At 36.6% G+C, this 14,853-nt stretch overlaps 1 protein-coding gene across 1 annotated transcript in view; it reads left to right on the forward strand.

Moving 5' to 3' along the window:
* The first annotated feature begins 247 nt into the window (after positions 1 to 247).
* The window catches only part of LOC113239239 (solute carrier family 35 member C2), a 34,155-nt gene continuing 19,549 nt past the window's right edge, over positions 248 to 14,853 (forward strand). The window contains exons 1-2 of the mRNA XM_026476158.1: positions 248 to 433; positions 5,883 to 6,170. Of these exons, the coding sequence (XP_026331943.1) occupies positions 248 to 433; positions 5,883 to 6,170 (474 nt within the window). The remainder of the gene's footprint in view (positions 434 to 5,882; positions 6,171 to 14,853) is intronic.

Raw genomic sequence — 14,853 nt, forward strand, 5'->3', positions numbered from 1 at the left:
TTTTTTATGACATTTAAAACTCTGTAATAATTATAATAATTCATGTTTAGGCTGATGGCTTTGCCAAAGCCTTAATAAATTAAAAAAAAAAAAAAAAAAAAAACAAAGTATTAAACTTAAAATATTGTAATAAATTTTCAAATGAAATAATTTTTACATACTATCTAGAACTTCTTTAAAAGTGTAGGTGGTGGTGCTATGCGGTTAGGTGTATTTGATAGCGTGTTTTGTAATTTCGGAGGTGACAATGCCGAGCGTGAAGTATGAACAGCTGGCGGAAAAACCTGACACTGAAGAAGACGTGTTTACAAAGGAGCCTAGGAGTAAAGGTTCTCAAAGCTGCGTCCAGAGGAGTCTCCTGTCCTTGGGCTTAATTCTTTTGTACTTCTCACTGTCGATTGGACTCACTTTCTATCAGAGATGGCTGCTAAAGGTAAACCTTCCTTATCAGTTTATTTGACTCATGTTTTAATCCTTTTTATTGTCAACACGTTTATGTTTCGGTTACAATTTTATTGTAACGTGGTGCGAATATGACATGTTTTCTTACGGATACCTGTGACACGATGTAGTCCTATTAATAATATGACTATACATAAAATTATTGTTGAATTAATTTATTGTGTCACTTCAACAGGTGTTGAAAGTAATGTTTGTTTAAACGCACTTAACTGCTATTGCTTACGTGTCTTATTTAATTACTTGTACTACTTTACCTTCATCATCATTAACCCCGTTTAATACTACTATGATAACCTCATTTATTTATCTCACTGCTGAGCACGTGTCTCCTCTCAAGGTTTAGGTCATAGTTCGCCATGCTGACCCAATGCGCGTTGGGCACTTCACGCGTAATCCGTGTGTCGTGAACGCACACACACTCAACATAGCCCCGCACTAGGGAAACCCTGTGTTGCGGGTGCCATGGACATACTCACATCCATGTAGGCCATACAAATATTTATCCTGGGCTGGAATCAACCCTGGGACATCTGCATGGCAGTTCAGCATGGTAACTGTTTGGCCACCGAGGCAGTTAATGATCCTTCTTCGACGTGCAGTTTTCATCACAATGTTTTTCTTCACCAAAACGGTCATGTTAAATTACAAGTTAAATTTAGCACATAATTTCTGAAAAACTCAGATCAGAGGTGCATGCCCATACAGTAATGACGACTTCCTTTTGACTTACCAGAGTTTAAATCCTATATATTACTATGCAAAATTTATGGACAACTAACATTCAGTCTGGATTAAAAACCCTTAATGGAGGTAAACTTTGTATAGCCCGATATTGTATATTTGTCCATAAATAAATAAATAAATAGCGAGTGTACAAGACACAACCGCTGAAATATGTACATAAAATGGCAGGTGTTTCATACAAACGCATGGCTAATTAAAATCACCAATTAGTAACACATTCGTAACATAAATATGCTTGTAACTCGTAACTGTAGTTTAGAACAGGGTGGTTTGCATTAATATTAGATATTACTGGTTGGTAACACTACAAACACAAAGTAACTGTAACAATCAGCCGTGACGCCGTTTGTTTGGAAAAAAACAAATATTTTCAATTTTAAATCTGAAAAATTAGTTTGATTGCATTTGTACAGTAATCATGAAAACCAAGGAACTCATTATAAATACGTATTTGAGGCAGAAGCCATTTCTGATTTTCATATTTGATTTTATTTTTTGTTACATTGTTTACCCAATACAACTGATGTGATTGTCTAAGGGTCGTATTCTAGAACTCTACTCAATGCTCAAGTCAGGATTGCACTGGAAACACAAGCACTGCAAATACGACGCTAATGGCAGGGACTTGACTATGATTTCGAGTGCTTTAAACCATACTCAAATCCTGATTTGAGCATTGAGTAGAGTTCTAGAATACGACCCTAAGACTAGAAAAAAAATACATGTGCATAAATACACTTTTTCTTAATGAAACCAAGGTTACATTGTTAAGTTCAAATGTCTATGTGTTCAAATGTGGTTTGAGTAAAACTGCAAATTAGCAGTTCCAGAGTCACTCAGACTTTTAAATCTCAAAGATATACACATCACTAGAATTTAAAAAATACATTGAGTTCTTAGGTTTTCGCAATTGTTGCACATATGAAATAAAACAATTATTCCGGATTTAAATCGCGCATATTTGTTTTTCGAACAAACCTGGTTTGTTTATGTACATAATTTAAGTCCGGAAAAATAGTTTCATTTCCTATTTAAAAAATATGTCAAACATGGTGCTTGTCGGTCACTGGTGCCACCACTCTACAAAATTGTGTCATTCATTGTAAAAGTGGTGTAATTACATATTTAAAAAAAAAATTATCTTATTTCTCATTAATAAAAGTGAAGATACTCTGTAATTGCACTTAAACCCCATACAATTAGTTACTTGTTTATTCATGGAATTAAAACTGCTAAATATTCATTGTAAAAGTGAATGACACAATTTAATTATAGGGAGATAATTGACTTCTAAAAAGAACGTCACATACATAGTACACTTAATGTGTGTCTGGCTGTCAAATCTTTGTCCATAGGATGATACAACCGATCATCATCGCTTGAGTGCGTTCCTGGCAATCTTGATATAAACTGTGTATCTTTCAAACTGGACACTGGCAGAATTATCCTCAGTGGGATAGATCCCAAAAAAAAAAAATAATATAAAAATATAATATAAATAAAATAGCTGTCAAATTCAGATCCCACTTTTATAAGTTGGCAGTTACTTCATCGACAAATAATTGGCTTTTAAATATGAAGAAGTATTGTTATAATGTTATGGCTCTGCAGCGCATCTGGCATGTTTGCCCTAAGGATTTACTTCCGTTTTCAGTCCATCACATCTGCCGAAACAATTGCTGGGCCATTCCAATGTGACGGGTGGGACATTTTGACTCCTTCTTTCTTGAACCTTAAGTAATTTCACCCTAACTATTGGTTAATTAGACTTAAAATGAAAATATCATGAAGCCATGTATACGCAATTCAACTGCGACTATTTATTTACATAAATTTAAGACGTTAATTATACTCAAAACTTTTAATTGTCTAAGTCTGTCGGGTCCCGCCTGTTTGAGTTGATGGCTTCATTGCCAAGATCAAGACAAACTATTAATATTTTGTTGAGGAAGTTTTTCATATGAGAGAACTTGAATGTTAAAGTTCTTTTTTATATATACACTTAATTAATAACTTTGATAACATTTAAGGAAATTAATATGTTAAGTTGTGACGGGTGGCACATGATTTTGTGACGGGTGGGACGAGTTACAATTGAATACACAGAATTAATAAAATTACACTGTTTAATATGAGAGCCATCGTTAGTCGCAAGCAAATATTTTATATTTTTTGTCTTATTAAGACATTTTAACATAAAACAAAACAGAATTAAAGTACTGATAAAGTAATCCTATTATTTTTCTTGAAACACTGTCCTTGACGACATGAAATCAAAGTTACATGCGTGACTTTGATTTGAAATGCGTTAATAAATTTAAAAAATCCTGCCGCATCCTTGAAGATAATGTATCATATCAAAATATATCAAATTTTAGAAGCTTTGCTCGAATATATAGTTAAAACTAGTGGAGGCAGACTTTTCATGAATTTCCTGATACTAAAAATCATCAGGAAAAATGTTGTCACTTTTTAATTGTCTTTTTTTATGTGTTAAAATGTCGTAATTATGAGAAGAATTATAAAAAGTTTGCTTACAAATGATGAATCTACATATAAACAGTGTATTTTTTTAAATTCTATTTATTCAAATGTAACTTGACCCACCAGTCACAAAATGTCGTACCAATCGTCACAATTTAACACATCAAATGTTAAACTCTGAAATTAAAGTAACTGTTATACCTAGTAAACATCGTAAAAACGCGAATCCATGAAAATACAAACATTTATTCAAAGTAAAAACGTTTAGAAGTGTGTGACACACCCATCGCTGTGACGGGTGGGACACACTTTCAAATCTTAATATTTACATTCCTATTTACGTGCGCAATGCCCAACCAAGCCAAAATAATGACCCTTAGCATAATTGTTACTTTAACAAAACCAAATGCCAATAGATTGCATATTTATTGGTTAAAATAAAAATTATGGTTCATTGTGACGGGTGGGACTTGAAATTAGTACTTGTTGAAACTTTAATAACTCCTCACCATAGATACTTCCATGCAATCACTTATCACTGTTTTAAAATTCGTAAATTGTATTTTCTTCGACAGTAATAACTTTTTAGAAAGACGCACAAATAACCGCGAAAATTGTTGCTAACATTATAGGAAAAAATGCTTCACTATAGACGACAACACTATGGCTGCGTTAATGAAGACAAAAAATACAATAATTGTACAATATCCGAAAAATCTCATTTATTTCTAATGGTTTAATTTATTGGGCGTATTCTAGTCATACAATTAAAACCAAATTGTGTAATTTATTTTTTTGAACCACGGTGTCATTTTCGCTGGAATGGCCCTACTGTCAAATAAGTAATACTCGACCAAATCAAGAAACAATGACACTTATGAACCTTCATTTGCATCACCGCAGCACGCGTCTTTTATAGTTTGGTCGAGTTATTACTTATTTGACATTAAATTGTTACGGATTTCAGATGAAGTATGGGAGGACACCCCTGAAACCAAAAACAGTCAATGGTCCTTTTCAGAAAGACTAAATAAGACAAAGAATAAATTTGTGTAAAATTTTAAATTATTTTAAAATCCGTTGTTTACTGTACCTTTCTCGCAACGAGAAATCTGCGGGTAATATGTCCCCGATTCTACGAACATCTACCCACAGACCTGAAAAGTGTTATAAATGACGAAATGTTGTATGCTCGACTAAAACTCCTTTTATTGGATAATGAATTCTAATGTCGATGGCTTTCTTTTGAAACAGTTGTAATTTTGTTAAACATGACTTTGTTGTATTTCAACAGGCAGTAGTTAATATACTACTTTATTTTATATTCATTATTATTGTTTGACGATCATAATTATCCCTTGACATTGTATTTTGAATTGAAATATTGTGACATTGATGATTTGAAATAAATGATGCTATTCTATACTATTTTTTTGTTCATATTTAATGAGTATTATATGAATGTGTAATGTATCGGGATTTATGCCTAATAATATGATTTATTATGTCTATTTTGGACTCTCGCACCCTCAGACCTAAAAGATAATTTTGAATTTTTAAATGGGAGAAGCGGTATTCCCCGGCAATGACACAGTCGGCCGGGGTCAGGGACTCAGGTTCTAGAACCGTGGAACAATACGTGCCGTATCGAGCAGGACCGCGTTGAATTATTATTATTATTGATATAAAGATCGATCCAAAGGAATAAAATATCCTTCAATCTGACTGGACATGTCTATTGCCATGCCAGGGCCACCGCTTTTAACCAACTGAGCTAAGCAATGGCGCCGGTATGGCAACAGACACTGGTCAGACACAGTACAGTCGGATCGAAGACAATAATTTTCTTTGCATTTAATTTTTTTTTTTATCAATAACAACATAAAGTTATGATAGTACAATATCGTGATATTCAATAATATGGTATAAGTAGAGCTCTTCTTCTTGTGCAAGACTTCGTCTAGGGTATTACTGCCACCTTACCTATTCCTGCGTGGTAATGTGAACATTACTGCGTTTCGGTTTTGAAGGGTAAGGGTGCTGGTGAAGTTATAGCCACTGAGACTTGTCAACTTATGCTTCAGGGTGAGAGGCGCAGTGGCAGTGCCCTTGCGGTTTTTAAGTTCTGTGTGGCACTGGAATTGCTATGGATTGGCGTGGTATCATAAAAAAATAGATATGTTTTTTTGCAGGATTTCCGGTACCCATTAACAGTGGTAATGTACCATTTGGTGATCAAATGGGTGCTGTCCTGCATAGTCCGACTGGTGCTGGAGCTTGTCACCGGAGTCCCACAACTTATGCTCTCCTGGTGGGTCTGCCTGAGATCCGTGGGCCCGACTGGCCTGGCCAGTGGCATCGACGTGGGCTTCTCCAACTGGGCCTTGGAGCTGGTCACAATCTCGCTGTACACCATGACCAAGTCAACAACGATCATTTTCATCCTTGGATTCGCTATTTTGCTCGGATTGGAGAAAAAGGTGAGTTTTTAATTATTTTTTTAACATATTACATTTTGGTAAAATTACACGCAAATAGGAGCTGTCAATTTATGTCTCAGGGTGTCGGGCGCAGTGGTAGTGCCCCTCAGACATTTGCGGTTTAAAGCTCTGAGTGACATGACACTGCAACTGTTATGGACAGCGTATCATCAGGCGCATCCTTGTTTGTCCCGTCATTTGATATTATAAAAAAAATCATTAGACGACCTCCGTGCTCGAAGGGCTGGTACACCTGTTTTCATAGTGTGCACGACTTGTTCGATGTAGAAAAACTTACTTTTCTGCATTGTCTCGGCTCTGTGCTTTAGTATTATATCATATATTTCACACTTTTTTTTCATCGAGGTAGGCAGGAACGGCAGACTTGCTACGGCCCTGACACATATCTTACGCCTCATAAACGCTTCAATATTTTTATGCATCTTGTCTATTAAAACTCCATACTACCTCAGTTAGAATTACATTTTTTCCCGCACATATACGGTTCATTTTGCATGGGCCTAGCAGGAGGGACACTCACTTTATTACACGATTTATTTTTTTAAAACGAAATTAAACTATTTGAAAAATATATGTCGTATACTATACGTGTTCTATTTAGCTCAGTTGACAATAAACAAATCCTTGGCATATGTAAAGAACTTATTTAATACAGCGGTTTTCTTGTAAAATTTCGCTGTAAGTTTGTGTTTTTTTTTCTGTCGTGAAAATTTTTAACAATCGATATAGTTTTATTCTCGACTGTACTTATTAATAGACACGGTTGAGTAGGGATAAGTACAAATGAAATTCCACTTAACCCGACCAGTGACTATGTGGTGAGGAAGAGTAGAACAAAAAATCCACTTGTCCTCACCAGTGAGGAAAGCTGATGGGGACTAGTGGAATAGGCTTAGTAGACATAAATGGACTGATTTCTTTGGGTTCTCCGGTAAAAATGGGTGTTCCGCAAGGCTCAATACTTGGACCTTTCTTGTTTCTTATTTATGTTAACGATCTGCCATTCTTTGACCAGTGCGAAATAGTGTTGTTTGCTGATGACACGTCCTTGATTTTTAATACAGACAGACATGACATTAACTATGACCATATTAATAATACCCTCTCTAAGGTAGTTTATTGGTTTAATGCTAACAATTTATTGCTTAATGCCAAGAAGACAAAATGTGTTAAATTTGAATTACCTAACGTAAAATCGACTAGTCCAAGCATAGAAATAAACGGAGAAAAGTTAGACCTTGTTAATAAAGCAGTCTTCTTGGGAGTGATCGCAGATAGTAAACTTCAATGGTTTCCACATATATTTTCTTTGGCCAGCAGATTAAGCTCCGCTGCATACGCTGTTTGCAGAATACGTGAGCCTACCGATGTTAGCACTGCCAGACTAGTTTACTTTAGTTACTTCCATAGTAGGCGACTTGTCGTCGAGTTGCGGATACCAGCCCGTTGCACCAAATACCAAGTACTTCCATAGTATAATGTTCTACGGGATTCTCGTGTGGGGTAAAGCGGCAGACATTCAAACCATATTTGTATTGCAAAAACGAGCGATTCGTTATTTGTACTGTTTAGGCTCTCGGGTTTCTCTCAGAGCAAAATTTTAAGAAGAGAGAGAAGTATCATGACTGTGGCATCACAGTACATTTACTCAAATATTTTATTTGCCCGTAAAAATGTTCATAATTTCAATAAGAAAGAAGATATCCATAATATTGAACACAGGGCTAAGTCCAAACTCATGGTACCACGATTTTTGTTTAATCGAGGTAAACTACTCTTTTATGGGGAACTGTAGACGTTTTTACAATAAGATTCCGGAGCATATAATAAGATTATCATTTTCTAAGTTTAAAAATCATATTACAAAATTGAAGACTACGTGTTAGATAAAGATGTATGAAAAGAGGATATGGCTCCAGATTCCACACAAATTTGATTCAAAGTGTATTCCATAGCATTTAAGTTTATTTGAAAAGAGCAATCCCTAGAGTTTCTTGCTCGCTCTTCTCAGGGAGGTCAGAGTAGTGAACGAGCATTGCCTATTAGCTTAAACGTAGCTTGAATGTGACGTTTTCAAGTGTAAATTTATTTTACCTATGAAATAAATGATCCTTTGACTTCATTGACTTACAAATAAGTGGACGACGGGTCTAATACAAAAACCACGAAAAAGATGTCCCAAGTCAACCTATTTAAACGTAGTGACATGTCAAGGAATATGAAAAAGCTAAAACGTTGAATTTAAATTGTAATGTCATCGCAGTACTGTCTAATTTTGCTTGCTTCGCTGTCAGTCGAACAAACGAAGACTAGATCGTGAATGACGCTCTGTATACGATTTTAATGCCCTATAAGTTCGGACACTTTTTAGCGCGGACCCGACGTCCATATAATTGTAAGTCAATGTTTGACTTTGATTTTTTCCAATTTTACTATATATTTTTTTGATTGACTGAACACTTTCACTGTTTTGCGGAATCAACCAAAGCAATTCGAGGTTGTATAGACTTAAGAGTACTTCGCCCCAGAGTACGGGTGCGGGTATTCCAAAGATTCGCACGAAGCGTACGTTTCCACATTTATATTTAGTAGAGCTCGTCGTGAAAGAATTAGTCCTGGGATATACTGCCACCTTACTTATACCTACCGCCAATCGGTAGGTAATGTGACCATTACTACGTTCCGGTTTTGAAGGGTGCTGGTGAAATTACATTTATCACTGTATATACGTATCAAATTTGTTATTTAACTATTCCATACATATAAGAGAACACAACATACTACATTACAAAAATATTTAATGTAATTTATTTAAGTTCACTTGTATATTCGCGACACACACATGAAAATCAACGTCACAGCCTTTTCTCGGGGCGGTGACAATAGCTGAGTGGCATTCTTTTACATACGCCACAGCTGCACACATGACATTCACTCTAATTGTGTTAAATATTTAATGTTTGCTTTGTTGTTGTGTATGATTTTATTTTTATTTAAATTTTTTTTTGTTATTTTATTTTAATTTTTTTTTAATTTAGCTTCGTCTTTTTTTACCTTTATTACTGTGTATTTTTGTGTTGTGGCGTAGTAATAAATGATTTCTATTCTATTCTAAATTATAGGCACTGAGACTTGTTAATTTATGGTTCAGATTGACGGGCGCAGTGGCAGTACCCCTCAGATCTTTGCGGTTTAAAGATCTGAGTGGCACTGGAATTGCTATGAGTTGGCGTGTCGCTTACCAGTTGGCGCACGACTTGTTCGTCCCGTCAATTAGTGTCATGAAAAAAATAGATATGAAGAAGTACATTAAAAGCCATGTAAAAACATTGATACAGCGAGGGGTTAACTTAGACCTTTTCAATTCGAGAGTGAATAGGCATTATTTAGGTGTATATGCTCCATAGTCGACATGATGTCTCTATCACAGTCACTTTCCATCAGGTGAGAGGGAAGTCAAATACACACTTATTATATATAATGCACCCTTATTTATTTCCCGCCACCAAGCAGTAATGCTCACATTACTGCTTGGCGTCTTAAAGGGTACCTAAGGATGCTGGAATTACTGGCACATATGACTTGTTCACTTGTGTCTCAGGGTGACGGGCGCAGTGCCCCTACGATCTTCGCTATTTAAAGCTCTGAGTGGCACTGCAACTGTATATATAGGCGTGTCGCATGCCACCAGCCTCGCGATCTATTGGTCACATCACTTGGTATTGTATAAAAAAAAAACATGAATTCCTTTCCTGCAGACTTGTCAGTGACTCACTCGCCCGGGCTTGCTGAAAATCAGTGCCACGACACGGTAAACAAACCGGTTGTGGCTAAAGCTGAGCAAGTCCCGTTTGCACTAGTCGCGACACGCATGACGATGAATTTTGTATTATTTTGTATTATTATTGTTCCTCAATGTCCTTTTGTTTTTATTATTATTTTTGTTTTTTGTTTATATGCGTGTTTGTGATTGTGCAATAAATGGCTTTCTTTCTTTCTTTCTTTCTTTCTTTCTTTCTTTCAGACATATTCTCTGCACGCTACAACTTTGGCTTTGTCAATTCGAGAGTGAATAGGCATTATTTAGATGTACATGCTCCATAGTCGGCATCATCTCTCTGTCACAGTCATTTTCCATCAAGTGGAATTGAGGTCAAACGCGCAGTTCATATTTTGAAAAAAACACAGGCGGCAATGGATATGTTTGTATATTCTTTGGTTGTGTTAAATACGAAAATATACACAAATAAGGGCCCTTATTACCCGATTAAATTACATTTGTTACAATATCAGACTGCGGAATAAACTAAACATAGCTTTTCGGGGAAATACTGTGACCACCTATCTAAATAATACGTTTTGTTAACAATAATGAATTCCGCAAGTGTTCCTTAATAAGACATTGTTTTTTTATGTTTATTCATAAACAAAAAAATATCAGATAGCTGCCTACGGTAATGGAATCGGATGACAGTAAAGAAATTAAGAATGTTTTGACATTAAAGCGCAGGCCACTAAGCTGACTCAGTTGAGCTAACGTAGTTGCTTACAAAACTAAGCTAAGAAGATACGTAGTAAATTGTGACGTGCTACACTATGGATACGTGCCGGGTTGAAGGGCAACATATTTTACATAGTTTAGCGGGATCGTTGGGTTAGTTTAGTTAGCTCGGTTTGCTTTGTTCGCGGCGTGAACCGAAGTAGGAATAGATGCCTCGACTACGTAAGATAAGCTATAGTCTGTCTTTTTTGAAGACTGAGTAAAATGATAGCTCATTGCGCAAAAGTGCTGCCCGCTTGCTAGCATATTAATGTATATATATTATATCGATCATCGAGTAGGTAAATATTAGTCACGCTTATAGAATAAATAGCCGACCTTGTTTCATTAGAATCATCCTCGACACATTATTGGATGGACAATTACTGAGTACAAGTTTATTTGAATTGTCAATTTTTGCAAGTTCATACATACATACATACAGTGTTGGGCGTTAATCAATTAAATTTCAATCAATAATTCAATCAGATTAAAAAATCAATTCAATTGAAATCAATTGCAATTAAATCAATTGCGACGCGTCGCGTCGCTCCCAACCGGAGACCTCAACCGGGGCCCCAAACCGGGGCCCCCAACCGGGGCCCCAAGCGGGGTTCCCAACTGGGGCCCCCAACCGGGCCCCCAACCTGCCCCCTAACCGGGCCCCTAACCTGCCCCCAGCAGGCCCCCAACGGGCCCCCACAACCAACGCCCTAACTCACCCACATATGCCCTTTTATTATAAATTTATCATAATTGTCAGTTTTAATTGTTAATTGTTAATCAAAAACATTGAAAAGATTGAAAATTGATTAATTGTTAATTGTAGATATTTGCGATTAACGATTGATCAATTGTTAGTTGCGAGAACCGCAATTAACAATTGATTAATTGTTAATTGCGGTTCTCGCAACTAACAATTGATCAATCGTTAATTGCTGTTTCGCAATTGACAATTAATCAATTGTCAATCTTTAATTGCCAGAACAAATAAATTTTGCCCAACACTGCATACATACACTGTGTTTAGACCTATGTTCATGCAAAATACAAAGAGGAGACATATTATTTATTTTAATTCAATCTAGATTATCAAATCCCGTTATTCTTGTTTAAATGTATTTGAATAAAAATTTTCTCGATGAGTGCATAAGAATAAAGAAGGCAAATAGTCAATTAGTAATCATTAGAACGTCGTAACATTCACAATTCAATAATTTTTGATAAATTTTTATCTTTTTTCACAATCTATCGATAAAATTATCGACAACAACTACGTAACTATTTAAAATTTTATGAAAACTGGCAAACCTACAAATGTAATTTTACTCCGTCTTCAAAAAAAGTCAGACTCTATGTTAACTTAGCTTCGTTCGCGGTGTGGCCTGCACTTAACAATAGACGTATGATCGGCGATAATCTCATTAGGTACGACGATGGTAATCGGTTGTCTAAAAGGTTGACTAAACTTGTACTTTCATCAACAACTCATGTATACCTCCCACTGCTGGGCGCGGGTCTCGTCTCGGGCGAGGGTTTCGGCCATAGGTTCCCAAACTTTTTGTTTCACCGGGCGGTGACTTAGACAAAAAATGACTAGGAAAAAAAATGTATATATTCATAGTGTAGTTTATATATGTATATAATTCTTTTTCAAATGCGGTAGCAATCCCTGAACAGCGTCAACGGCCCCCCAACTGCTTCCAAGGCCCCTACAGCCCCCATAGGACTCTTCAGCGCCCACTGGGAACTATCGTTTAGGCCAAATCTGCCACCCTGGCTCGTTTGGCCGTTTTCTGAGGATTGTGAACCTTCTTCGACGTACAGGTTACATCACGATGTATTCTTGTGTAAATTTCAAATTAGATTTCGCACACAAATTCCGAGAAACTCAGAGGTCCGAGCACGGATTCGAACCCAAGGCCTCTGCTTGATAGGCGGTGGTTAGAATCAGTAGATGCGCATTACGTCCGATTCGTTTCAGGGGGTCTACTCTCGATCTCCGTCCGAAACAATTACTGTCAAATAAGTAATATTCGACAAAATTAAAAGACAAGTATCCAGTATGAAGCTTCATTCGCATCACGCGTCTTTTCATTTGGTCAAGTATTCATTATTTGGCAGTAATTGTTCCGGACGGATGTCGGACGGACATCGAGAGTAGACTCCCAGTACCGAATCCGGGAAATGATGGTCCGAAATGTCATAGGGATCATTTTAAACAAGGGTCATCCGAAGTGCGCCCGAGTTTTACAGATTTGTATATTTTCTAATTCGGAACGAAGAATGCGATTGGATGCAGAGCGCAAACGCGCGTATTGGACTACCACGGCATTTGTATGTGAATTGTATAGTTTAGTGTGGTGGTAATCACTGATAACGTTCCATTGCAGTACGTTTACTTTGAAACTATCAAAAGTGTAGACTCTGCGTCTTTACGATTTTATTGTTAGCCGTGACACAGATTATTTAATAGTTACATTGTAACAGATACATCACTCTCATACAAAATCGAAAATACCTAAGCTATAATAACCTAAATTATACTAAATCTGACGAATGACACCCGGCGCTCACTACGAGGAAAGCACGCGCTGAAAGAGGTGATTGCCCGCCGTGTGCAGTCGTGCGGAACCGAATGCTGGGGTTATACAAGAATTGTAATGTAAATGAAAGATTTAACTCGGGTAATGTGTGTAATAATAACCATATAATTAAGATCTAAATAACTATCTTAACGCAAACGCGGTAGTTAAGTTTGATGCAAATTTACACTCAGACCTCTGAGCGCTTGTACTGTCGGCGATACACTCAGCGGTAGGCACTTATCGCGTAACCTCTCCGAGTGACGAAGCTTTGGCCATGTATTAATGAAAAAATCAACCCATTGACCCATCTGCCTTCAACATGAGTGTTGAATTTATGCAATGAAAAAATATAAAGCAAATTTCTACTCACCCTCTTATTCTATGATACATTAGCGGCTTTGTGAGTAGTGTGATTTACACGTCCATTAATGAGGCTCCAGACCTGTAATGTCATATGATCTTCCATTGAACCTTTGTTATCTTTGAGACTTTGTTATTAACACCTATGTTGTTACAAGCCTTTCATAAAGTTACTCTATAAAGAGTATAAGTTACAATAACGTCAGTTCAACACCATGACTCGATTATAATAATAATAACGTGGCAAACAATTACGCTATTTACCTGGTCTTGAACTAAGGAATTTGTAGCCTTGTTGCCTGTGTGAAATTCCGTACTATGAGTACGTCTTATCAACGGTACGACTGGTACGACGTACTATGAGTACGTCGTACCAGAGCAATGGAATCCAGAACGACCAGAAACAATGTAGAAAATTTGGCAGTGACCAACAAATCTTTGTCTCTTGAATGACACCGCGTCTGGTATGAGTAGGTACGCTGATCACTTACAAAAAAGTTATTTTTCCCAAATTGGTCTTAAAAGCGTCCACAGTGCGAACCACTGAACAATAAATTGTAGATGTGCTTCGTTTGCATGACACGTGTGCCAAGTTGACACTGTCAACTATGAGCGCTCATTTCATTATCCTTCCTCGGCCTTCCGCCTACCAAGGCGGGAATTAGACTCAAGTAGCGTAAAGGACAAAACGCACCTGTTGAAGAATAGCACAAAACGTTTTCCTTTTCAGAAAAAAATTGACTTAACCTTTAACGTTTGTGACAAAAACTAACAATACTTTATTCTATAGCTATAATCAATTTACAATTGCGGACAAACCTGTATTTTAGAAGTTACTGTCCTTTACACTGTAGTAAAAACTACATTTATGTCTTATACACCCCATTGTAATAAATAAAATTACTATTGTGTTTAGGGTGTAAAGAAGCATGCAGAAAATTAAATATTTCACTTGAAGTTGAACTTTCTGTTCCATGTACTTAAGTGACATATAGTTCACGTTCCAATTCTCAAACTGAACATTGTATTAGCGTATTAGCCAAATAAGTATAAGACGTATTCGACTCTCGTAGCGAATATATAAGCACACGATCACTTATATCTTCACAAACTGTAGTTGCCCAACCGTACCACTTTCCACTTAACATCAGGTGGAGTGGAGTCATTTGCCTGT

Source organism: Hyposmocoma kahamanoa, unplaced genomic scaffold (assembly GCF_003589595.1).
Source record: "Hyposmocoma kahamanoa isolate Upper Pololo Valley unplaced genomic scaffold, ASM358959v1 99702, whole genome shotgun sequence".
NCBI lineage: Eukaryota > Metazoa > Arthropoda > Insecta > Lepidoptera > Cosmopterigidae > Hyposmocoma > Hyposmocoma kahamanoa.